Source organism: Ovis canadensis, chromosome 13 (genome assembly GCF_042477335.2).
Source record: "Ovis canadensis isolate MfBH-ARS-UI-01 breed Bighorn chromosome 13, ARS-UI_OviCan_v2, whole genome shotgun sequence".
Lineage (NCBI taxonomy): Eukaryota > Metazoa > Chordata > Mammalia > Artiodactyla > Bovidae > Ovis > Ovis canadensis.
Window position 1 is genome coordinate 58,665,354 of NC_091257.1, and position 27,365 is coordinate 58,692,718.

The window sequence follows — 27,365 nt, forward strand, 5'->3', positions numbered from 1 at the left end:
ACAGAAAACTGAGAGAATGTGTAGAATTATCTCAACAGGCACGTACTAATTTCTAACAGCTAAATACTCCTGGTTTCATTCATAGTCTTACCCTTCACTAGACTATCGATTCAATAATTTATTTTAGTTTGTTGTCCATTTTATTGATAAAACAGTCTCACTAAAAATATTCAATAAACTTGTGCTGAGTAAATCAATGAATGAATGGCTAAACATATAATAACTAATCAAAGTGTTTAGCATAAAGAAGAATGTATATATATATGTACGAATCATTTTGCTGTACAGCAGAAATTAATGCAACATTGTAAACCTCATTAAAAATGTTTTATTGTATACCGCAATAAAAATGTTTTAAATAGAGAACTAACAGTTTTTAAAAATTACATAAATTGAAAAGATGCACTGCTTTATAACATGTGTGCATAATCAGTCACTAAATCCTGTTCAACTTTTTTCCACCCCACAGACTGTAGCCCATCATGATCTTCTGTCCTTGGGATTTCCCAGGTGAAAATACTGGACTGAATTACCATTTCCTTCTTCAGGGACTCTTCCCTATCCAGAGATCAAACCTGTGTCTCCTTCATTGACAGGCAGATTCTTTACCACTGAGCCACCTGAGAAGCATTATAAGAAGCTAAATATAATACTGTAATTTTTAGTTTATATTCTATTAAAGTATAGTTTAATTACAATGTTGTTTCAATTGCTAATGTACACAAAAGTGACTCAGTTATGCACATATATACATTCTTTTTCATATTTTTTCCAATTATGGTTTACCATAGATAAATATTGTTCCCTGTGCTATACAGTAGGACTTTATTGTTAATCCATTCCTTATATAATAGCTTGTACCTGCTAACCCTAGCCTCCCAATCCAACCCTCTCCCAACCCCTTGACCCTTGGCAACCATCAAATAACACTTGAAAGCTTACAAAAAAACTTATGCTAAGTAAAAAATAAGTAGACAACCTGCATATTGAAAATGATTCAAATTATAAACAGACCCACACTTTTGTATAGGGGAGTCATGAAGGTATGAAATAAAATTTATATTTTATGGCAAAAATTTAAATATGAAAAATTCTTTTGTGCCCTTTGCAGCCCTCTCTCCTTACTGTGGGTTGTGTGTCTGCATTATATATGTACTGGACCTCTTCCATCAATGCGAGGATCTGCTCAACCATAAAGAGCCACATTCTCCCAGCATCAGTAAGACAGCTCCTTAAAAGACAAATTTCTTCTTGATCTTATAAGGGGTCACATGACTCAACCTGATGACACTTATATGTGTATTATGTACACTGTCAATAATATGTCTTTTCATGTAGAGCCCTCTGTCTCCAAAACGTACATCCCCAGTGCCTTGACTTCTAGAAGACAGAACAGCAATCAGAGTTTTCTGGGTTATAGTTCTCAAATTTGGCTCGAGTAAAATTTTCTATTTCTTTCTTAGATTGACTGATTCATTTTCAACAAAGGAAAATGCACCAAATTTATTAAATGGGTCAATCAGGTTATCTTTATTTTCTATCTTTTCCCCTTTATTTTTCAAATTATTTTGTTATCAGGAAAAACTAGTACTGATATTTGAAATCTTGATTATTTCATAAAAAGTTTTTAAAGAAAAACAAGCTTCCAAAAGTTCAGACACTTCTTTTAAACACCTCCACCAAGTATAGAAATGCTCTTCACAGCCCTAGAAGCAAGACGTTCAGGTAGAAGGCATGGTGGACAGCTCACCCAGTCAGTATTCTTCAGAAAATGGATACTCAGGGTGACCTGTACTCCTGAAAGAGAAGGAGGAGGATTGACTTATTAAATCTGTCTTGTTGTCATAGAGAGCATTACTCTGTGGATGCAGTCAGAATGGGCTCAAACTCAAAATCTACAAAACATGTCCCTCCTTCTCCCCCAACAAGCACACACCAGGTATCTGCTTCATGTACAAACTGCACCTGCATGTCCAATCCCAACATTCACATGTAACAGTTACTCCACAGTGACTTATACAATATATAAATGCATACAGTTTATATGGAGTACAAGACCTAGGACTGACTGTGGAGGTCATTTCAGACACAGCTGGAACTTTCGGCCCTAAGTGATGAGAATAATCACAGTTAAGGAATATCTTGCTCTTTTTCATATAAACATTCAATGAAAAAATGTTGAGCATACCCAAAATACACGGTGCCTCCATTGAGGAATTACTATTAAGCTGAAGAAATGCCACATACACCTAAATAACCATACCTATAAATTGTGATTACTATTTTCTTAGTCTATATGACAACACATTATTTATTCACTAGTATTACTGCTGTTATCTTTTCTTATGGCCTGATTTTTCTTTCTAACTTGGTGCTTTTCAATTCAATTCATTAAAGAGTGCATTCAGAGCAATTCCATGTGCCAAGAGTTGTGCTGTTGACATAAACCCACAAGGATGAGTAAGTCTAGGCATTCACAGCATAATGAAGGAGAACACAGCACACACATAAGCTTTTGAGAACAGAAAAGTAACTTTCATTTATCATTATGTCTTCTCTCAGAATAATGGTATACTTATAAACGCATGTATATGTACATATAAACATCTTCTTTACAAACAAGGAGAGTTTTGAGATCTTTCATTTGAAACTAAATATTCATTTTATCACTAATTTGAATTTTCTTCTTTCTAAACTGTTTTCCAATATCTCTCTGTTTGATTAGCCCTGTTTCTCATCAATCCTGACATCCTCCTGCAGTAATCAGGAAGCTGGAATCCTAGGTTTGTGACGAAGTAAAAATCAAGGAGATAGGAGCTCCCCAGGGGATGGACATCTGCTAGACAAAGGCAGCACGAGATTAAGTCTGGACTCAAGAAACTAGAGACTCAGATGATCTTACTAGGGTGTGTCCTGCTAAGGACACAGCAGTCACTCTGTCGAGCGTCAGCTAAGTTCATGATCTACTTGCAACTCATTTGGTGACATTACAAGGATGAGGAAATGTGTTGTAACAGGGGGGAAAGGGATTGATTTGGATGAATTGATTTGTCTTGGTGCAAGAAATGCCCATTAGGGAGAAAAGCCATCAGACACTAGGAGGAGGGGGTGGAAGCGGGCCCACTGTGACTACTCAGCAATAATGTCTGTTGGCCTTCATGGACCCCTCCCCCAAAACACATCAGCAACACATTTACAGTTGTGTTAGGATAAACTTGGGGACTCCCAGGTGGCTCACTGTTAAAGAATCCACTTGCCAATATAGGAGATGCTGAAAATGTGGGTTTGATCCCCAATTTGGGAAGATCTTATCCCCTAGGTAAGAAAATGGCAACCCACTCCAGTATTGTTGCTGGGAAATTCCATGGACAGAGGAGCCTGGAGGGCTACAGTTCCTGGGCCTCCAGGAGTCAGACACAACTGACCATACTCATACATTAGGATAAACATGAATGTAATCCAAGATGGATTCTTTATCACACAGTCCTTATTTATCATTTCCTCCTGATTCTAAAAGGATTTAAAGGTGAAATATTCGTGTAGGTCCCTGAAAGAACAGTGGACTACAGGCACTGTGCTTTCTGTGTCTACTAGGTCTCTCAGCCTTGAGAGGAGGTACATCAGGCACAGGGATTACAGGCACAACGTAGTGAATTCACCACAATGTCAAATCTGAGGATCTTACTTACGGGTTCTCCTGGGCCTCAATTACATTTCTGTTAGTGATAAATGGAACCCTGGAGGAAACTTCTGGTCTGAGGTCTGCAGGAAGCCCCTGGTTTACTCCTATGCTGGAAATCAGGACATCCTCCCTAAAACTAAGTTTTAAGAAAGCTTATTCCTCTGCTGAGCTATATGCTAGAGAAAACTGTGTGTGCAATATATACAAGTCACTTACTGTTGAAAATCATAGTATCTTATATTACGATTGAGGCCATCAATTGCTTTCATGTCTTCTGGAGTCAGTTCAAAGTCAAACACCTAGAAGGAAGGAAGAAACACATTAGCCTTTCCTCCAAGGAGCTGGCCTCCCCCTGGGGACTAAAGGACTTCAAGTTGGATGGAGACAAGAAGAGGTGACAGGGAAGCCGTGTCTGTTCTCAGCTTCCAGGTGAACAAGCCTGGGACCCTCTGCTGAGTTTTCACTTCTCCTTCCTACACCTTCTCCTTTTCTGTCCACCTTAAACAGATTATAGTGCATCAGTCCCTTATCTTTCTAAGTGAATTATTTGAGACAGAAAATTGAAAAAAATAATCTTCTTTCAAAAACAAAGGGGCAGTTGGACAATTCAGACAAAATACCTGCATTTCACCATGAATTAAGCTGTTTTTCTTCTTCCCAACACCCCCTAAATATGATATACCTTTGAACTTAATAAGAATTGTAAGGAGGACCCCTCCCTTCAAAAACCTACCCAATAATCCCTTAACAAACTTATTCATTATCTACGAGTAAATCTAACCCAAAAGGATTACGTAAACCCTTTAAGGAAAAAAGTTATGAAATGTGCTTAAAATATTAAAGCACACCTAAATAATTAGAAATTCATCTCATAATCATAGCATGGAAATCTCAATTTGTAAAGAAATCAGTTTTCTCCAAAGCATTCTAGTGTTTCAATGCAACATGAACCTAAGACTTAAATATGTATTCTTTTGTGGGAGTTGGGAAAGTGACACTAAATTTACATCAAGGAACAGCTAATGAAAAGTAGCAAAGATCTCTTTAAGGAAGGAGAATGTACCACTCCGAAAAATAAGACTTGTTTTCCACTATAATAAGACAGTACAGAAAACTGAATCGTTAAATAGAAGAGAGGTCAGAAATGTACTTATGGACACTTGATATATGACAGAGTTGACAATGAAAATCTGTAGAAAAATATGGACCTTTAGATTTCTATTTAAATATACATATATATATATATATATCCCTTTTCATATCTTATTAGAAAATCAGAACGATGGTACGGGGAGGGAGGTGGGAGGGGGGTTCAGGTTGGGGAACACGTGTACACCCGTGGTGGAATCATGTTGATGTATGGCAAAACCAATACAATATTGTAAAGTAATTAGCCTCTAATTAAAATAAATAAATTTATATTTAAAAAAAAAGAAAATCAGTTTCAGCTATATTACAGAATCAAATTTAAATGGAAACAGTTTTTCAGGGGACAATTTCCCTTCTGCTTGACCTGAGCGGTAACCTGCCTTGGACAGTGATATTTGCATTGGACTGGAGAAGGGAATGGCACCCCACTCCGGTACTCTTGCCTGGAAAATCCCATGGATAGAGGAGCTTGGTGGGCTGCAGTTCATGGGGTCGCTAGGAGTCGGACCCGACTGAGTGACTTCACTTTCACTTTTCACTTTCCTGCATTGGAGAAGGAAATGGCAACCCACTCCAGTGTTCTTGCCTGGAGAATCCCAGGGACGGGGGAGCCTGGTGGGCTGCCGTCTGAGGGGTCACACAGAGTCGGACACAACTGAAGCGACTTAGCAGCAGCAGCAGCAGCAGCAGTGATATTTCCCAGAAGTGGTGAGTTAGTTCTGAGTCCAGACATGAAGAGGATTTTTCCCCACTAGCTGACTGGGGATCATAGCACTGTGCTGAAATGAAAGACCAGGTTAGTTGACCACAGCATAGCCAAACATATATGAAAAACTAGATGGAAAAGTGTGCAGCTCCTCTGACAAGAGCCACATCCATCTGCTAAAGCAGAACTACCGAGCTGCTCTGCTGCTGCTGCTGCTGCTGCTGCTAAGTCACTTCAGTCACGTCCGATGCTGTGCATCCCCATAGATGGCAGCCCACCAGGCTCCCCCGTCCCTGGGATTCTCCAGGCAAGAGTACTGGAGCTGCTCTGCACTAAACTGCAAATACACAAGAGCCCAGCCAAGAGGACAACAGCTGAGCTGAGTGCAGGCTGATCATCAAACTACAGAATCAAGAGAAGCATAACTGATCTCTGCATTAAACCCTGAAACGGGGGAGAGTTTCCTGTACAGCTATGGCTAAGAGTACGATAATGGTCTTCTACACACAAATCAAAAGACAACTCAGCAAAAATGGGCACAGTCTTGCACAGGAACTTTGCAACAGCAAAAACTCATGGAGATTAAATGTATAAGAATGAATCTACATTACTATTCAGGGAAATGTAAAATAAAATCATGATAATTTAGAGGTTCAAGATCACTGCTGTAACTTGTGTGTCCCCCAAATTTACCTGTTGGGAACCTTACCCCACTGTGATGGTGTTAGAAATGAGCCCTTGAAGAGTGATTAATTAGGCTATAATGGTGGGGCCCTCATGAATGATATTTAAACAATATCATATTCATATAAGAGGCTTGGGAGAGCTCTGTTGCCCCCTCTACCAAGTTAAGATACAAGGAGAAGCCTGTGACCTGGAGGAGGGCCCTCACTTGACCACATGGAAACCCTGATCTCAGATCTCCACCTCCAGAACTGTGAAACTACAAATTTCAATAGTTTCTATGCCACACAATCTGTGGTGTTTGTTCAGTTCAGTTCAGTTCAGTCACTCAGTCGTGTCCAACTCTTTGCAACCCTATGAAAAGCAGCATGCCAGGCCTCCCTGTTTACCACCAGCTTCAGGAGTTCACACAGATTCACGTCCATTGAGTCAGTGATGCCATCCAGCCATCTCATCCTCTGTCGTCCCCTTCTCCTCCTTCCCCCAATCTCTCCCAGCATCAAAATATTTTCCAATGAGTCAACTCTTCATATGAGGTGGCCAACGTACTGGAGTTTCAGCTTTAGCATCATTCCTTCCAAAGAAATCCCAGGGCTGATCTCCTTCAGAATGGACTGGTTGGATCTCCTTGCAGTCCAAGGCACTCTCAAGAGTCTTCTCCAAAACCACAGTTCAAAAGCATCAGTTCTTCAGTGCTAAGCTTTCTTCACAGTCCAACTCTCACATCCATACATGACCACAGGAAAAACCATAGCCTTGACTAGATGGACCTTTGTTGGCAAAGTAATGTCTCTGCTTTTGAACATGCTATCTAGGTTGGTCATAACTTTTCTTCCAAGGAGTAAGCATCTTTTAATTTCATGGGTGCAGTCACCATCTGCAGTGATTTTGGAGCCCAAAAAATAAACTCTGACACTGTTTCCACTGTTTCCCCATCTATTTCCCATGAAGTGATGGGACTGGATGCCATGATCTTCATTTTCTGAATGTTGAGCTTTAGGCCAACTTTCTCACTCTCCTCTTTCACTTTCATCAAGAGGCTTTTTAGCTCCTCTTCACTTTCTGCCATAAGGGTGGTGTCATCTGCATATCTGAGGTGATTGATATTTCTCCTGGCAATCTTGATTCCAGCTTGTGTTTCTTCCAGTCCAGCGTTTCTCATGATGTACTCTGCATGTAAGTTAAATAAGCAGGGTGACAATATACAGCCTTGACGTACTCCTTTTCCTATTTGGAACCAGTCTGTTGTTCCATGTCCCAGTTCTACCTGTTGCTTCCTGATCTGCATACAGATTTCTCAAGAGGCAGGTCAGGTGGTCTGGTATTCCCATCTCTTTCAGGATTTTCCACAGTTTATTGTCATCCACACAGTCAAAGGCTTTGGCATAGTCAAGAAAGCAGAAATAGATGTTTTTCTGGAACTCTCTTGCTTTTTCCATGATCCAGCGGATGTTGGCAATTTGATCTCTGGTTCCTGTGCCTTTTCTAAAACCAGCTTGAACATCAGGGAGTTCAAGGTTCACGTATTGCTGAAGCCTGGCTTGGAGAATTTTCAGTATTACTTTACTATGATGGTGTTTGTTAGAGCAGCATAGATGATCTATGCTGCTAAGTCATTTCAGTCGTGTCCGACTCTGTGTGACCCCATAGACGGCAGCCCACCAGGCTCCCCTGTCCCTGGGATTCTCCAGGCAAGAAAACTGGAGTGGGTTGCCATTTCCTTCTCCAACGCATGAAAGTGAAAAGTGAAAGTGAAGTCACTCAGTCGTTTCTGACCCTCAGCGACCTCATGGATAGTAGCCTTCCAGGCTTCTCCATCCATGGGATTTTCCAGACAAGAGTACTGGAGTGGGGTGCCATTTGGAAATCACATAATTCAATTTTGTCAATTGAGAACAAAGCAAATGAGGTGTCATTTGCACAAGATGACAATATAAATGGCTGATGTAATGATGAAACAAAAATCTCTGTTTTCTGCCCAACTTGAACCCTCTCCCACCATGCCACCTCTCCTGTTGCCACATCAGGAGGAGAAAATCACCAGGAACACACAACACATTCATGCATGGGGAAGAATAGGTAACTTGTGTTGACTCAAGGAAAGTCTTGAGAGACAGACAAAGAATGACCCTCATGAAGGATATTCCCTAGGAGCCCTCTGCCCACAGCCCCACTCATCATCACCTGCATGTTCTCTTTGATCCGCTTCTTGTTGAAACTCTTGGCCAAAACCACAACCCCACGTTGTACCTGATAGCGAAGGGCAACCAGAGCTGGGGTTTGCTTGTGCTTTTTGGCAATGGCACAAAGAACTGGGTCCTCCAAGAGAACGGGGTGGTTCTGGTTCACCCTGGAAGGAAATTCAGAAATGCTGAGGAGCTGAGACTAAGTACTCAGTTTCTAAGGAGGCTTTTCAAAAAGACCAAGTAGGTTCACTCTAGACCAATGTTTCTCAAAGTGTGGTCCATTGGCCAGCAGCATCAGCATCACCTGGGATCTTGCTAGAAATGCAAATTCCATGGCTTAACTGCAGACAAACTGAATCAGAAACTCAACTGTGGCACCTGGCAGTCTGTATTTACAAAGCTCTCCCAGGCATTTGATGCATACTTGTGAGTACTGCCAATCTTGTGGAAATTTTTTTCTGTTTTTACGTCTCAGTGGTTGTTTTTCTTTTATAATCACAACTCTAAAGTAAGTACAAGGGCATGAAAAGAAAATGAGATGGAGAAGACCAGGAAATTTTTAAATTTTCGCTGTTCTCAAGTGTTGATAAAAATCAAGTAGTCCAAAGATGAGAACTATTCATTTCATTGTTGTTTGCATTATGCAATAGTCCTACAAATAAATGCTTACTAAAATGATTCAACTTGTTAATTTTTGATCATCATAAACCTGGGAGGTACTTAATATTATCCTGATTTTAGACATAAGGTAAGGGAAGCTTGAGAAGTTTATTATTCATTAGTAATTTGGAGAAGGCGATGGCACCCCACTCCAGTACTCTTGCCTGGAAAATCCCATGGATGGAGGAGCCTGGTGGGCTGCAGTCCATGGGGTCGCTAAGAGTCGGACATGACTGAGCGACTTCACTTTCAATTTTCACTTTTCACTTTCACGCATTGGAGAAGGAAATGGCAACCCACTCCAGTGTTCTTGCCTGGAGAATTCCAGGAACTGGGGAGCCTAGTGGGCTTCCATCTATGGGGTCGCACAGAGTCGGACACAACTGAAGCGACTTAGCAGCAGAAGCAGCAGTAATGTATTCATTAGTTAATAAATAAGTAAATCATGACTTAAGTTTATGTCTTAGTTCTCAACTATGGAATTATATATAAATGTATTGCAGACTTTGACATTTTACAACAAGATACATGAAATGTAAAAATTGGCTGGGTGATGGATGGGAAGACAAAAGAGAAGGGTTTCTCCCATCTCTCTTCTTTTCCCCTGCCAAATGAGAGTTATCTCCAGAGTACTGTTACATTAAGATAAAAATATTTCTTCAAAAATTGAATTTTAGAGAATCTCCTTGTCTTCAGTAATGTTCATACCATTCTGATGATAGTTGGGATCCCAGAGCAGCATAAGCAACTAGGACAATATCATGTGACTTGCAGAACTCCAGCAGTTTGCTCTGGTTGAGGTAAGGGTGACATTCCACCTGTAGAATGGAAGATAGAAGAGTGTCAGTTTAAATGAAAAGACAATATTAATACTACAAAGATTAAAAGTTTAAAACGTGCTAAAGAAAACACTGTGTCACATCAAATTAGAACTTAAAACATCAACCTTGTCATGATATTTTTTAAAAAAAGAAATTTTATTACTGTCTCCTGAAAAGATAAAACAAAAAAATAATGACATTCTTGAGAAGAAGCAACTCTAGGAACCAGATCTTGGTTGCCGAACACCACTGGATACCACCAGGACACTTGCCTAATTCCAGATCGGGAACAGGAAAAGAGCTGTCATAATCATGGACATCAAACTGTGCCAGACAGCAAGAAATTGCACAAAGACTTATGGACAAATGACTGAAAGAAAAAAGAACCACTTTGATGGGGAACCCACTGGTGACATTTGGGTAGACTTGAGCATCAGAAGGAATCATGAATGAAAACAAGTACAGCACACAGAGTAAATAAAACTCCCCTGAAGCGCTAGTGATGAGAGAGGTGAAAAGAACAAAAATATTTTCCTCCAGGGTTGATGATTATTACAATAAATCCTTTCTTAGAAACTGACAATTAGTGACAAGGAGTCAAGTGTTTACCCTGTCTTGTAGGAATAAGTGTGGAGGCTTCCCGAGTGGTGCTAGTTGTGAAGAACCCGCCTGCCAATGTGAGAGATGCAGGTTTGATCCCTGGGTCAAGAAGATCCCCTGCAGGAGGGCATGGCCATCCACTCCAGTATTCTTGTCTGGAGAATCTGGCAAGCTACAGTTCACAGGGTCGCAAAGAGTCGGACACAACTGAGCACATGCATATGCATACTAATTAATGTCACAAAACAACAATGAATACAGTGCATCTGTCAAAAGCTTGTCTAGATATTCTGGTAACAGAATGCTTTAGTGGTCATTCTAGGTGAAAAGACCTTGGGAAACGTGGCTCAATGTGACATGGGAACCACATAAGATACAGGTCAACAAAGTGTTATAGATCTTTATTTGTAAAATATATAATACATAATAAATAAAATTAAATATATGTATATTCCCTGTTGTAATCTTAACTCTTCTAATATCTGAAATTTTTCATAATAAACAAATATGGGCAAAATTGATGTTAGAATCACATAAATATTTTAATTTCTAAAATTGAATATATATGTATAATTGATATATGTATATTTCTTGAATTATGTAAGCTACACTTGGCTTGCAAAGAATTCTGCTATAGGAGATTTGTTATCCTTGACTTCAAGTTGTATATTAGAGACATTATGATACATTTGAAATAAGACCATTTCACCAGGATAAAGATTACATTACGTATATGTCACATCTCGGTTATATATGTAGATAGGTCAAACTTAGAATTAAACATTAGAGAGATGGTCACCAGGGGCTGGGAGGAAGGAGGAATCCAGATTTGCTAATCATGGGTGTGAAGTCTCAATTATACAAGATCTGCTGTACAACACTGTCTGTATAGTAAACAACACTGTCTGTATTATACTGAATACTTGAACATTTTTATGAGATTAAATCTCATGTTAAGTTTTCTCACCACAATAAAGTAAAAATAGAACCAAAACAATAAGAGTGCAGAAACAAACATAGACAAGTGTGCTAAACCAGTTAATTTTATGATGGACATTGATGGGAGAACCAGTCCAAGACTGAGTAAATGATCAGATGTGCTCTAAGCTAAGTAAATGTTCCTGAGTGAATATCTACAGTTGGTGTCACCATAAGCCTTTAACTTCATCCATCTGACTTGACAGACCGTCACTGTCTCCAGCAAACTTTTCTGTACTGTGCTCCATGATGAAGACCAATGAATGTAGAGACACCAAGACTAAGGATTCAGGCATCTAGACCCCACACAAACACTTAGCACCTATCTCAGCTGATTTTTCCCTTTGTTATTTACTTCTCATTCTGTGTTTTCATGGTCTTCGTTCCTGTACACAGTTCCCTCTGAGGAACTTTCGATCATCCGATTAGTGATCACCCTTTCAGCTCAGGGAAAGGCCTCCTTCCTCTAAGTTCTGGGGGACTGGTCTAAGCCCCTTCACCCCCATTACCTTCCCTCAATTCCTACCGCAACTTAGTGGTAACTCCTCCCCGTATTTTCCACCCAGATTTTATCAAAGATACTGCTATGGATTCTATTCACACCATCCAGACAGAGGCTCTGCTCTCTGGAACCTTCTGTTCCCAAAAGTCAGATAAACAGGAGGGGAGAACAGACAGACATCAGGCTCCAGGGCAAGAAGGAGGTTCTGAAGAGCAGCAGAGAGAGGAGCCAAGCTGCTCACCTGGTTGCAGACAGGCTTGTACTTGAGCCCCGGCTTGTTCAGGATCTTCTCTAGCTGCTTGTGGTTGAAGTTGGACACCCCGATGGATTTGGTCAGTCCTGCATCCTTACACTTCTCCAGGGCCTGGGAGGGAGGGGTGATGAACAGTCACTTGGAATGAGTGATAGATCAAGAATAAATGTTGGAAAAAATTTGTAAAAAGTGTCTCATGTCAATAATTAGCATTGATTTTAAGAAAGAAAAAAGGAGAAGAGGGTCATGACACAATAGAAGAATTATCATCTCCTCGTTAGAAAAATCCCAGGGAAGACATATCACAAGGAAGGAAATAGATGCCTGTCTTCACTGTTCCATATTCTCCTCCACTGTTCTCTGTGAACATTTCAGCAATGATTCCTCCCCTCAACCCCAGCATCCCAACCCTTAGATTCATGGCTTAGTCTGATGGTCCACAGCCCATTCTCATAGGTGGAAGAAATGAAAGAAACTCCCCCCTCATGGCTCCTTCTCTGGGCTTTCTTCTCCCCACACTCACCTCCCACGTGTGACAGAGATCCACAGAGTCAAATATCAGTTTTCCACTTTCATCTTTTGGAACAAATCTATTCCCTGGCTGGAATAGAAGCAATCATTGTAGAGCTGTTACCAAATGATTTCTCCACATTTAGCTAGGCTGCTTGGCATGTCTAGACCAGGCACTAAACCTCTATGAGATAGGTAAAGCAATATTCTAGATACCAATATCAGAAAAGTGATTTGCAAATGGAGTTATGAGCAATGTCTTCAGGAGGCAGGCTCCCACTAATCTCTTACACCTAATATATGTTTTAATGAAAATAATTTTCATACATTGAAATACTTATGTGAATTTTTTTTCTGCCCCTTATACTTTGCTCTTGCAAAATGCCTCTCTTGTGCTGGGAATGGCAGTAAGTTACATGGCTTTATTTCCAGATTAAAGATTGCAAACTTGATTTGGGCTAGATAATCAGACTTCTTTCCCCTCTGAGTATCTGACGCGCTAGGACAGGCACATGAACCAGCAAGACTCTGTTTAGGTGGATACGGAAAGTAGAAGATCCAGACATGCTCTCAAATTTCATGAATATGAACCTTGAGTTTCCCCAAGGCTATATTTGCCACCAATGGAACATGTTCAGTAAAAATAAAGCAAACCAAGAGTAGTGACAGAATAAGGGATTTTTTTAAAGGGTTACATTACTGAAGAGTATTGCAAATCCTTAACTCTATCCATGGCTGGGATATGCCATCTATACAGTCAAATAGACTCTTCTGCATAGGGTGGCTTGAGTAGATTTCTGTAACTTAAAATCAAGAGTTCTACGTAATACATTTGTTTTGTTGATGCTGTTGTTTTGTTTTTGGCTACAGCTTGCCAAATCTTAGTTCCCAGAACAGGATTGAACTCCTTCCCTCAACTTGACTTGCCTCAGCAGTGAAAGCATGGAATCCTAACCACTGGACTGCCAGGAAATTCCCATTGCAGTTTTATTTTTTATAATCTCAGTTTTATTTATTTATTTATTTACTTTACAATATTGTATTGGTTTTGCCATACACTGACATGAATCCGCCATGGGTGTACATGGCAGTTCTTAATGGCTAAGTGCATTCTATAATCCTCATTGTGGAGTCAGGCAACAGTGTAGGCAATGTCTCTCAAGTCCCTCTAAAGGCTGGGAGGTTTAGACCCACCCAAAGGGAGCACCACCAAAGCTGCTCCTCTTGAAAGAGTGAAAGGGGGAACAACTCAGTCTGTGCAAGTGTGAGGCAGAGGCATTGCTCATCACTCTGTACCAAACTGTGTTCATGAAATCCCCAAGAGATTCAGAAATCATAATCAGAGCTGTGTGCTAAAAATGCCCATTTATATTTTCCCAAGTTTTTGAGCAAAGCATATGAGATTATTGTTGAACACCTTTCTCTGGGAGGCATGTAATAGAATTAAGGATTCAAGGAAGCTCAGTAAAAAGATGATCAGAAATGATTATTTAGGGGATTCTACTCTAGTGTAATCATCTCTTCAACCTACTAAGAAAATCTTAAGTCAACCATCCATCCAAGTTTATAAGCACTCTGAGGCAAGAAAAAAAAATACATATGATTGAATACAAAAGCAGATTGCTAACCTTCAGAGACACAGGAGAATGAATAATATAGAGATCGACATAGTCCAGTTGAAGATTTTTCAGTGACTTTTCCAAGGCTGGTTGGACCAATTCTGGTCGAAGGAAAGTGCACCAAAGCTGCAGAGGTTAAAAAAGGGAAGTTGTGTGAAATGAACACTGTAGCTAATTTTGTCTGTCTCATTTCACTCTATAATTAGACATTTTCTATTGGATAGAAATGGGTGACCACTAAAAAAATGCCCGTTTTCTTCTAGAGTTCAATTTTAAGTCTGACCTACCCATGTAAACTTTATTATTTGAATTTGTCATCATTCCACTATTCACAAAAAATAAAATGAATCAAGATATAAATAACGCTATCAAAAGTTACCAAGCCCATCATCTGAATTATGTTTGAAAGAGTGTCAGAGGACAAACAGTCTAATTTGATCAGTCAATTTTCTCAGATTAATTAGCATTACATTACCTAGGGGACCAAGCAGAAGCAGAAGATATTAAGAAGAGGTGGCAAGAATACACAGAAAACCTGTACAAAAAAGATCTTTAATGACCAAGGTAATCACGATGGTGTGATCACTCACCTAGAGCTTGACATCCTGAAATGTGAAGTCAAGGGGCCTTAGAAAGCATCATAACAAACAAAGCTAGTGGAAGTGATGGAATTCCAGTTGAGCTATTTCAAATCCTGAAAGATGATGCTGTGAAAGTGCTGCACTCAATATGCCAGCACTCAGCAGTGGCCACAGGACTGGAAAAGGTCAGTTTTCATTCCAACCCCAAAGAAAGGCAATGCAAAAGAATGCTCAAACTACCGCACAATTGCACTCATCTCACATGCTAGTAAAGTAATGCTCAAAATCCTCCAAGCCAGGCTTCAGCAATACTTGAAACATGAACTTCCTGATGTTCAAGCTGGTTTTAGAAAAGGCAGAGGAACCAGAGATCAAATTGCCAACATCCCCTAGATCATTGAAAAAAGGAAGAAAGTTCCAGAAAAACATCTATTTCTGCTTTATTGACTATGCCAAAGCCTTTGACTGTGTGGATCATAATAAAATGTGGTAAATTCTGAGAGATATGGGAATACCAGACCACCGGACCTGCCTCTTGAGAAACCTATATGCGGGTCAGAAAGCAAGAGTTAGAACTGGACATGGACCAAGAGACTGGTTCCAAATAGGAAAAGGAGTATGTCAAGGCTGTATATTGTCACCCTGCTTATTTAACTTATATGCAGAGTACATCATGAGAAATGCTGGACTGGAAGAAGCACAAGCTGGAATCAAGATTGCCAGGAGAAATATCAATAACCTCAGATATGCAGACGACATCTCCCTATGGCAGAAAGTGAAGAGGAACTAAAAAGCCTCTTGATGAAAGTGAAAGAGGAGAGTGAAGAAGTTGGCTTAAGGCTCAACATTCAGAAAATGAAGATCATGGCACCTGATCCCATCACTTCATGGGAAATAGATGGGGGAACAGTGGAAACAGAGTCAGACTTTATTTTGGGGGGCTCCAAAATCACTGCAGATGGTGATTGCAGCCATGAATTTACAAGATGCTTACTCCTTGGAAGGAAAGTTATGACCAACCTAGACAGCATATTCAAAAGCAGAGACATTGCTTTGTCAACAAAGGTCCGTCTAGTCAAGGCTATGGTTTTTCCAGTGGTCATGTATGGATGTGAGAGTTGGACTGTGAAGAAAGCTTAGCGCTGAAGAATTGATGGTTTTGAACTGTAGTGTTGGAGAAGACTCTTGAGAGTCCCTTGGACTGCAAAGAGATCCAACCAGTCCATTCTAAAGGAGATCAGTCCTAGGTGTTCTTTGGAAGGACTGATGCTAAAGCTGAAACTCCAATCCTTTGGCCACCTCATGCAAAGAGTTGACTCATTGGAAAAGACTCTGATGCTGGGGGGCATTGGGGGCAGGAAGCGAAGGGGATGACAGAGGATGAGATGGATGGATGGCATCACCGACTCGATGGACATGAGTCTGAGTAAACTCCAGGAGTTGGTGATGGACAGGGAGGCCTGGAGTGCTGCAATTCATGGTATTGCAAAGAGTCGGACATGACTGAGCGACTGAACTGAACTGAACTGAACTGAACCTAGGGGAAAATGCTTTGAACATATTAATATGTGCAGAACATAATTCTACACACTTTGGCTAGATCTTGTATAATATGCAAAGTGAAGCCCTAATGCCCTCTTACTGATAGAGTTGAGATCTGAGATTCAGAATGTGAAGAAATTTGAGAAAGTCTCCCAGATGATAAGGAAACTATAATCTAATCATACTTCTTTCTGTTTGATTCACTCAGTTCAGTTCAGTTCAGTTCAGTCGCTCAGTTGTGTCCGACTCTTTGCAACCCCATGAACTGCAGCACACCAGGCCTCACTGTTCATCAGCAACTCCTGAGTTCACTCAAACTCAGTCCATCGAGTCAGTGATGCCATCCATCCATCTCATCCTCTGTCGTTCCCTTCTCCTCATTCCCCCAATTCCTCCCAGCATCAGAGTCTTTTCCAATGAGTCAACTCTTCACATTAGGTGGCCAAAGGATTGGAGTTTCAGCTTTAGCATCCGTCCTTCCAAAGAACACCTGTGGCGGATTCATATCGATGTATGGCAAAACAAATACAATATTGTAAAGTAATTAGCCTGCAATTAAAATAAACACATTTATATTTTAAAAAATTTAAAATAACTCTAGTGGTAATAGTTTTCATAAAATTCAGGTTCACTAGGATATGAAACAATTTGTAACTTTAAGATTCGCTATTAAAACTAGTAAAAAGTTATTCTAAATTAAATCAATGAAAGACAACAAAAACAACAACAACAACAACAACAAAAGAACACCCAGGACTGATCTGCTTCAGAATGGACTGGTTGATCTCCCTGCAGTCCAAGGGACTCTCAAGAGTCTTCTCCAACATCACAGTTTAAAAGCATCAATTCTCAGTGCTAAGCTTTCTTCACAGTCCAACTCTCACATCCATACATGACCACTGGAAAAACCATAGCCTTGACTAGATGGACCTTTGTTGACAAAGTAATGCCTCTGCTTTTGAATATGCTATCTAGGTTGGTCATAACTTCCCTTTCAAGGAGTAAGCATCTTGTAATTTCATGGCTGCAATCACCATCTGCAGTGATTTTGGAGCCCCAAAAAATAAAGTCTGACACTGTTTCCACTGTTTCCCCATCTATTTCCCATGAAGTGATGGGACTGGATGCCATGATCTTCGTTTTCTGAATGTTGAGCTTTAGGCCAACTTTTTCGCTCTCCTCTTTCACTTTCATCAAGAAGCTTTTTAGTTCCTCTTCACTTTCTGCCATAAGGGTGGTGTCATCTGCATATCTGAGGTTATTGATATTTCACCTGACAATCTTGATTCCAGCTTGTGCTTCTTCCAGTCCAGCGTTTCTCATGATGTACTCTGCATATAAGTTAAATAAGCAGGGTGACAATATACAGCCTTGATGTACTCCTTTTCCTATTTGGAACCACTCTGTTGTCCCACATCCAGTTCTACCTGTTACTTCCTGACCTGCATATAGGTTTCTCAAGAGGCAGGTCCAGTGGTCTGGTATACCTATCTGTTTCGGAATTGTCTATATTTTATTGTGATCCACACAGTCAAAGGCTTTGGCATAGTCAATAAAACAGAAATAGCTGTTTTTCTGGAACTCTCTTGCTTTTTCTATGATCCAGTGGATGTTGGCAATTTGATCTCTGGTTCCTCTGCCTTTTCTACATCCAGCTTGAACAACTAGAAGTTCACATTTCACATATTGCTGAAGCCTGGCTCAGAGAATTCTGAGCATTACTTTACTAGCGTGTGAGATGAGTGAAATTGTGCAGTAGTTTGAGCATTCTTTTGCATTGCCTTTCTTAGGGATTGGAATGAAAACTGATCTTCTCCAGTCCTGTGGCCACTGCTGAGTTTTCCAGATTTGCTGGCATATTGAGTGCAGCACTTTCACATCTTTCAGGATTTGAAACAGCTCAACTGGAATTCCATCACTTCCACTAGCTTTGTTCATAGTGATGCTTTCTAAGGCCCACTTGACTTCACATTCCAGGATATCTGGCTCTAGGTGAGTGATCACACCATCGTGATTATCTTGGTCATTAAAGATCTTTTTTGTACAGGTTTTCTGTGTATTTTTGCCACCTCTTTTTTTTTGTTTGTTTTGTTTTTCTTTCTTTTCTTTTCTTTTCTTTCTTTTTTTTTTTTTTTTTTTACTTTATTTTAATTTACAATACTGTATTGGTTTTGCCATACATTGACATGAATCCACCACGGGTGTATACAAGCTCCCAATCCTGAATCCTCCTCCCATCTCCCACCCCGTATCATCTCTATGGATCATCCCCATGCACCAGCCCCAAGCATCCTGTATCCTGTATCCTGTATCAAACATAGACTGGCATTTCGTTTCTTACATGATAGTATACATGTTTCAATGCCATTCTCCCAAATCATCCCACCCTCTCCCTCTCCCTCAGAGTCCAAAAGCCCATTCTATACATCTGTGTCTCTTTTGCTGTCTCGCATACAGAGTCATCATTACCATCTTTCTAAATTCCGTATATGTGTCGATATACTGTATTGGTGTTTTTCTTTCTGGCTTACTTCACTCTGTATAATCGGCTCCAGTTTCATCCATCTCATTAGAACTGATTCAAATTTATTCTTTTAAATGGCTGAGTAATACTCCATTGTGTATATGTACCACAGCTGCCTTATCCATTCTTCTGCTGATGGACATCTAGGTTGTTTCCATGTCCTGGCTATTATAAACAGTGCTGCAGTGAACATTGGGGTACATGTGTCTCTTTCAATTCTGGTTTCCTCGGTGTGTATGCCCAGCAGTGGGATTGCTGGGTCATAAGGCAGCTCTGTTTTCAAGTTTTTAAGGAATCTACACACTGTTCTCCATAGTGGCTGTACTAGTTTGCATTCCCACCAACAGTGTAAGAGGGTTCCCTTTTCTCCACATCCTCTCCAGCATTTATTGCTTGTAGACTTTTGGATCGCAGCCATTCTGACTGGTGTGACGTGGTACCTCATTGCGGTCTTGATTTGCACTTCTCTGATAATGAGTGATGTTGAGCATCTTTTCATGTGTTTGTTAGCCATCCATATGTCTTCTTTGGAGAAATGCCTATTTGGTTCTCTGGCCCATTTTTTGATTGGGTCTTTTATTTTTCTGGAGTTGAGCTGCATAAGTTACTTGTATATTTTTGGGATTAGTTGTTTGTCAGTTGCTTCATTTGCTATTGCTTTCTCCCATTCATAGGGCTGCCTTTTCACCTTGCTTATAGTTTCCTTGGTTGTGCAGAAGCTTTTAATTTTAATTAGATCCCATTTGTTTATTTTTGCTTTTATTTCCAGTATTCTGTGAGGTGGGATCATAGAGGATCCTGCTGTGATTTATGTCGGAGACTGTTTTGCCTATGTTCTCCTCTAGGAGTTTTATAGTTTCTGGTCTTACATTTAGATCTTTAATCCATTTTGAGTTTATTTTTGTGTGTGGTGTTAGAAAGTGATCTAGTTTCATTCTTTTACAAGTGGTTGACCAGTTTTCCCAGCACCACTTGTTAAAGAGATTGTCTTTACTCCATTGTATATTCTTGCCTCCTTTGTCGAAGATAAGGTGTCCATAGGTGTGTGGATTTATCTCTGGGCTTTCTATTTTGTTCCATTGATCTATATTTCTGTATTTGTGCCAGTACCATACTGTCTTAATGACTGTGGCTTTGTAGTAGAGACTGAAGTCAGGCAGGTTGATTTCTCGAGTTCCATTCTTCTTTCTCAATACTGCTTTGGCCATTTGAGGTTTTTTGTATTTCCATACAAATCTTGAAATTATTTATTCTAGTTCTGTGAAAAATACCACTGGTAGCTTGATAGGGATTGCATTGAATCTGTACATTGCTTTGGGTAGTATACTCATTTTCACTATATTGATTCTTCCAATCCATGAACATGGTATATTTCTCCATCTATTAGTGTCCTCTTTGATTTCTTTCATCAGTGTTTTATAGTTTTCTATATATAGGTCTTTAGTTTCTTTAGGTAGGTATATTCCTAAGTATTTTATTCTTTTTGTTGCAATGGTGAATGGAATTGTTTCCTTAATTTCTTTTTCTACTTTCTCATTAGTGTATAGGAATGCAAGGGATTTCTGTGTGTTGATTTTATATCCTGCAACTTTACTATATTCATTGATGAGCTCTAGTACTTTTCTGGTGGAGTCTTTAGGATTTTCTATGTAGAGGATCATGTCATCTGCAAACAGTGAGAGTTTTACTTCTTCTTTTCCAATTTGGATTCCTTTTATTTCTTTTTCGGCTCTGATTGCTGTGACCAAAACTTCCAGAACTATGTTGAATAGTAGCGGTGAAAGTGGGCACCCTTGTCTTGTTCCTGACTTTAGGGGAAATGCTTTCAATTTTTCACCATTGAGGATAATGTTTGCTGTGGGTTTGTCATATATAGCTTTTATTATGTTGAGGTATTTTCCTTCTATTCCTGCTTTCTGGAGAGTTTTTATCATAAATGGATGTTGAATTTTGTCAAAGGCCTTCTCTGCATCTATTGAGATAATCATACGGCTTTTATTTTTCAATTTCTTAATGAGGTGAATTACATTGATTGATTTGCAGATATTGAAGAATCCTTGCATCCCTGGGATAAAGCCCACTTGGTCATGGTGTATGATCTTTTTAATGTGTTGTTGGATTCTGATTGCTAGAATTTTGTTGAGAATTTTTGCATCTATGTTCATCAGTGGTATTGGCCTGTAGTTTTCTTTTTTTTGTGGCGTCTTTGTCAGATTTTGGTATTAGGGTGATGGTGGCCTCATAGAATGAGTTTGGAAGTTTGCCTTCCTCTGCAATTTTCTGGAAGAGTTTGAGTAGGAAAGGTGTTAGCTCTTCTCGAAATTTTTGGTAGAATTCAGCTGTGAAGCCATCTGGACCTGGGTTTTTGTTTGCTGGAAAATTTCTGATTACAGTTTCAATTTCCATGCTTGTGATGGGTCTGTTAAGATTTTCTATTTCTTCCTGGTTCGGTTTTGGAAAGTTGTACTTCTATAAGAATTTGTCCATTTCTTCCACGTTGCCCATTTTATTGGCATATAATTGCTGATAGTAGTCTCTTATGATCCTTTGTATTTCTGTGTTGTCTGTTTTGATCTCTCCATTTTCATTTCTAATTTTATTGATTTGATTTTTCTCTCTTTGTTTCTTTATGAGTCTAGCTAATGGTTTGTCAATTTTATTTATCCTTTCAAAGAACCAGCTTTTGGCTTTGTTGATTTTTGCTATGGTCTCTTTTGTTTCTTTTACATTTATTTCTGCCCTAATTTTTAAGATTTCTTTCCTTCTACTTACTCTGGGGTTCTCCATTTCTTCCTTTTCTAGTTACTTTAGGTGTAGAGTTAGGTTATTTATTTGACTTTTTTCTTGTATCTTGAAGTATGCCTGTATTGCTATGAATTTTCCTCTTAGCACTGCTTTTATAGTGTCCCACAGGTTTTGGGTTGTTGTGTTTTCATTTTCATTAGTTTCTATGCATAATTTGATTTCTTTTTTGATTTCTTCTGTGATTTGTTGGTTATTCAGAAGCATGTTGTTCAGCCTCCATATGTTGGGATTTTTAATAGTTTTTCTCCTGTAATTGAGATCTAATCTTAGTGCATTATGGTCAGAAAAGATGCTTGGAATGATTTCTATTTTTTTGAATTTATCAAGATTAGATTTATGGCCCAGGATGTGATCTATGTTGGAAAAGGTTCCGTGAGCACTTGAGAAAAAGGTGAAATTCATTGTTTTGGGGTGAAATGTCCTATAGATATCAATTAGGTCTAACTGGTCTATTGTATCATTTAAAGTTTGCATTTCTTTGTTAATTTTCTGTTTAGTTGCCCTGTCCATAGGTGTGAGTGGGGTATTAAAGTCTCCCACTATTATTGTTTTATTGTTAATTTCCCCTTTCATGCTTGTTAGCATTTTTCTTACATATTGTGGTGCTCCTATGTTGGGTGCATATATATTTATAATTGTTATATCTTCTTCTTGGATTGATACTTTGATTATTATGTAGTGGCCTTCTTTGTCTCTTTGCACAGCCTTTGTTTTAAAGTCTATTTTATTGGAGATGAGTATTGCTTCTCCTGCTTTCTTTTGGTCTCTATTTGTGTGGAATATCTTTTTCCCCACCTCTTCTTTATATCTTCTGCTTCTGTTAGGTCCTCACCATTTCTGTCCTTTATTGAGCCCGTCTTTGCATGAAATGTTCCCATAGTATCTTTGATTTGCTTGAAGAGATCTCTAGTCTTTCCCATTCTGTTGTTTTCCTCTATTTCTTTGCATTGATTGCTGATGAAGGCTTTCTTATCTCTCCTTGCTATTCTTTGGAACCCTGCATTCAGATGCTTATATCTTTCCTTTTCTCCTTTGCTTTTCACTTCTCTTCTTTTCACAGTTATTTGTAAGGCCTCCCCAGATAGCCCTTTTGCTTTTTTGCGTTTCTTTTCCATGGGGATGGTCTTGATCCCTGTCTCCTGTACAATGTCACAAACTTCCATCCATAGGTCATCAGGCATGCTATCTATCAGATCTAGTCCCTTAAATCTATTTCTCACTCCCACTGTATAATCATAAGGGATTAGATTTAGGTTATACCTGAATGGTCTAGTGGTTTTCCCTACTTTCTTTAGTTTAAGTCTGAATTTGGCAATAAGGAGTTCATGATCTGAGCCACAGTCAGCTCCCGGTCTTGTTTTTGCTGACTGTATAGAGTTTCTCCCTCTTTGGCTGCAAAGAATATAATCAATCCGATTTCAGTGTTGACCATCTGGTGATGTTCATATGTATAGTCTTTTCTTGTGTTGTTGGAAGAGGATGTTTGCTATGACCAGTGCATTCTCTTGGCAAAACTTTATTATCCTTTGCCCTGCTTCATTCCGTACTCCAAGGCCAAATTTGCCCATTACCCCAGATGTTTCTTGACTTCCTGCTTTTGCATTCCTGTCTCCTATTATGAAAAGGACATCAGTTTTGGGTGTTAGTCTAAAAGGTCTTGTAGATCTTCATAGAATTGCTCAGCTTCAGCTTCTTCAGTGTTACTGGTCAGGGCATAGGCTTGGATTACCATGATATTGAATGGTTTGCCTTGGAAATGAACAGAGATCATTCTGTCATTTTTGAGACTGCATCCAAGTACTGCATTTCAGACTCTTTTGTTGACCATGATGGCTACTTCATTTTTTCTAAAGGATTCCTGCCCACAGTAGTAGATTTAATGGTCATCTGAGTTAAGTTCACCCATTCCAGTGAATGGGTTTGATTCATTAGCCCATACTAAATCACACTGCTTTATTCGGTTTTGAGAAGTAAAGTGACTTTAAATTTAAAATTTGAGCACAGCAATGATGAAATTGTTATAATCACTCTCTTTTTTGGGAGGAGGGAGAGAAGAGGATACTAGATTTAAGATGTAAGTATGTGCAAAAAAGTTTTATCAATAGACAACATTCACCTAACTACCGATCCTATTTCCTAATTGTCACCTTCACACAATCACTTGCACATGTGTGCACACACACACCACATACAGCACCTTTGAAGTGTAGAATACATCTTCTCTCTTCACAGTGCCATCTGCAATCTTGCTTCGAATGGCCTGGCCAACCTGCTCCTCATTTTGATACAAATGAGCACTGTCAACATGGCGGAACCCAACCTCTATAGCCAATTTGGTGGCCTCCAGGGCTTCACTCTTAGGAACCTACATGAGTAACAAAGGTAGAAGCTGAATATCCACATGATTAAGAGATTGCTAAGGCATGAGACTGATCATCCCAAGAACCAACTTTTCTTCATGTATTTGGTTCATTCTGCAAGTGTGTGGTGATGAACCCATGACAGTTTTCCTGAATATTCCTAGTCAGTGATTAAATGGACACCCAGGAACCTTTCAATTCCAGGTGACCAGTGGTTGATCACAGGCATCAGAGGACCCAAGCCCACCTCCAGGTTCAGTGATTTGCTGATACAATCCAAAGAACTCAAAATAAAGTTGTAGTCATGTATACAAATTATACTGCGAGATGTCTGGGTCAAAATCAACCAAAGTATGAGGGCATGGTAAAAGCATCAAAGGGCTTCACTTGTGGCTCAGCTGGTAAAGATCTGCCTGCAATGTGGGAGACCTGGGTTCGATCCCTAGGTTGGGAAGATCTCCTGAAGAAGGGGAATGCTACATACTCCAGTATTCTGACCTAAAGAACTCCATGGACTGTACAGTCAATGGGGTCACAGAGTCAAATACAACTGAGAGACTGTCACTTCAATTCATTTGAAAAGCATCAAGAAACCAGGTGAAAGCTTTTGAGACCTCTATCTACAGGTGAAGCCACGCTGAATACATCTAAAACTATCTATTCAAGGTGTAAAAAGTGACGTTCTCATATAACTATCCATTGTAAATGATTACCACAATTAAGCTACCAGAAGATCCATAACCTCACATAGGTTACTTTTGTGTGTGGTGAGAACATTTAAGATTTATTAACTATAGTCACCAAGCTGTACATCAGGTCTCGAGCCTTATGTATCTTATAACTGAAGGTCTGTAGCTTTGATAAACATCTTTCCATTCTTCAGAGCCTCGTCCTCAGTTTCTGAGCACTATGTCTCTACTCTGCTTCTATGAGTCAATTTTTTTTAGATTCCACCTATAAAAAGATCATGAAATATTTGTTCTCTATGCCTGCCTTATTTCATTTAATGTTCTCCTGGTTCATCTGTGTGGTTGCAAATGGTGAGATTAACTTTCCTTTTAAGGCTGACTTTTTCCAGTGGTCATGTATGAATGTGAGAGTTGGACTGTGAAGAAAGCTGAGCATGAAAGAATTGATGCTTTTGAACTGTGGTGTTGGAGAAGATTCTTGAGAGTCCCTTGGACTGCAAGGAGATCCAACCAGTCCATTCTGGAGATCAGCCCTGGGATTTCTTTGAAGGGAATGATGCTAAAGCTGAAACTCCAATACTTTGGATACCTCATGTGAAGAATTGACTCATTGGAAAAGATTCTGATGCTGGGAGGGACTGGGGGCAGGAGGAGAAGGGGACGACAGAGGATGAGATGGCTGGATGGCATCACTGACTCTATGGACGTGAGTCTGAGTGAACTCCGGGATTTGGTGATGGACAGGGAGGCCTAGTGTGCTGCAGTTCATGGGGTCACAAAGAGTCAGATACGACTGAGCAACTGAATTGAACTGAACTGAACTGAACTGAATATTGCATTTATGTTTCTGTAATTCAGAATCTTTTATTTTCAAGGAAGTAGATGTTTGGTCTAACTTTCCTCTGTTGGGTCTCAGTCCTGGTTTTCCTTAAGATCACTTGCCTTGTGGGATGTATTAAGGAATGAATAAATGAGCTTCAGTAATAACCTGGACCATTTCCTCTCCTCATCACACTTTGCACTACAAGTAAACAAGCCCTGTCTTCTGCTGCAAAATGTTTCTGAATATTATCTTCTGTTTTATAAATCAGAAAAGTGAGACTCAAAGTTTCAGGACCAGTCCCTTGTCACAACTACATACTCTAAAGACAAGATGGACAGCAAACGTTCTGGCATCAGGTCTAGAGACGTGTCCACTAGTACCTCTTATGCCTGAGTATTGCAGACTATAATAAAAAGAAACTGAAAATCCCAAGAATTCAAAGTTGGGTGTAAGAGAGTAGCTTGTCCCTTCAAATGATACTAAAGCTTCCATTAGGAGAAGTTTCCAAGCAGAAACAGAAGTACAAGGCAAAACACAGCTAGTGTGTCTTGCCTGGCACAGAGCAGGCACCCCACAGTAGAAAAGCAATTCTTCCCATTAGTTTTCAGTCACCTCATCTTCAGGAAATTTTTCCTCAAATACTTCTCTGGGTCATGTCTTTTTGGAAAGAGGAAAGAGTTCTGGAATTAATGAAATACAGAGAAACCATTACAATCACCCTCAAAGCAAAGCAGCTGACAGTCAGTGTTCTTGACAGCTGAGTCTCACCTCTTTTGATAAGCTGGAAAAGAGACGGAAACTGGAGGGGAACCCAGAGTAATCTGCAGGTGAGCACAGCCTCAGACCCTAATGCAGAGTGGAGACTGGATGTTCTCTCCCAGTTAGTGAAACCATGTGATCCTCCCAGGGTCACACAAGAGCTCAGTGCTTAACAACCCAAGTCCCCTTATGCTCATGTCACATCCACTACTATTTATATTATATCTCAACCCCAAACCACTACTCTTACCTCCTCAGGTGCATAGGTTCCAAATCCTAGGACAGGAATGAAGTGGCCATCATTAAGCTTCACCCTCTGGCTTTTGGGATCCATTGCTTGTTGCTCTTCTGAGTAAGCAGATTCTGATTTCTTCTTCTGCCTTCAGAGGTTATAAATAACAGGAAGTTAACATGCCAGCTGCACTGTTCAGTGTTAGCTGATACGTTGTAGGAGGAGGAGCATGATTAAACCAGTACATTTGGAGGTAGAAGAAGACTGAAGTCAGTTAACTCGTTTGATTTTTTTTTATCAGTATAACCTTAAGTATCATATAATGATGAGATGGGCTAACAATTATTGACCATATGTTGCATGGAAACTTCCACATAACAATCATTTCATTTTTCTGATTATGAAGCCCAATCTTGATCCAACATAAGCTGAAACAGTATTAACACCCACACATATATGAATCACACAGTTTAAAAGTGTTTAATATTAATAAGCGTGTTTCAAAATGTAATCCCTTAATAAAGAATCAAAACATCAAATAAAAAGAAATTTGCCTTTTTGTATTTCCCAACAGCAAATTATTTTTCTTTACAGACCTGAGAAGGGTGAAACCCTGGAAAGGATACTAAAGGCAGGCATTTTGGCAAAGTGCTTAGTGATGTGTGCTGTGCTTAGTTGCTCACTCGTCTCTGACTGTTTG

General features: G+C 39.6%; 1 protein-coding gene across 2 annotated transcripts; it reads right to left on the reverse strand.

Annotated features, from left to right (window-relative positions):
• Nucleotides 1-1,502: 1,502 nt before the first annotated feature.
• On the reverse strand, nt 1,503-26,882 carry LOC138417526 (prostaglandin F synthase 1). 2 transcript variants are annotated; one of them, XM_069547894.1, is made up of 9 exons: nt 26,684-26,868; nt 24,000-24,167; nt 14,360-14,476; nt 12,745-12,822; nt 12,210-12,332; nt 9,776-9,885; nt 8,406-8,571; nt 3,899-3,981; nt 1,503-1,797 (listed from the first exon to the last, which is right to left on the reverse strand). In XM_069547894.1, the coding sequence occupies exons 1-9, from the start codon at nt 26,765-26,767 to the stop codon at nt 1,755-1,757; spliced, it is 972 nt and encodes a 323-aa protein (XP_069403995.1). In that variant the 5' UTR covers nt 26,768-26,868; the 3' UTR covers nt 1,503-1,754. The 2 variants fall into 2 exon arrangements, with proteins under 2 accessions (XP_069403995.1, XP_069403996.1); XM_069547895.1 differs by lacking the exon at nt 24,000-24,167 and having other exon boundaries at nt 26,684-26,882.
• Between the last annotated feature and the right edge of the window lie 483 nt (nt 26,883-27,365).

Coding starts and splice junctions, on each gene's coding strand:
- LOC138417526 (XM_069547894.1), bottom strand. CDS start 26,767: ATGGATCCCAAAAGCCAGAGGGTGAAGCTTAATGATGGCCACTTCATT. Junction 12,823..14,359: donor ATTCTCCTGTGTCTCTGAAG/GTTAGCAATCTG, acceptor CTTCTATTCCAG/CCAGGGAATAGATTTGTTCC. Junction 8,572..9,775: donor TCCCAACTATCATCAGAATG/GTATGAACATTA, acceptor ATTTCCTTCCAG/GGTGAACCAGAACCACCCCG.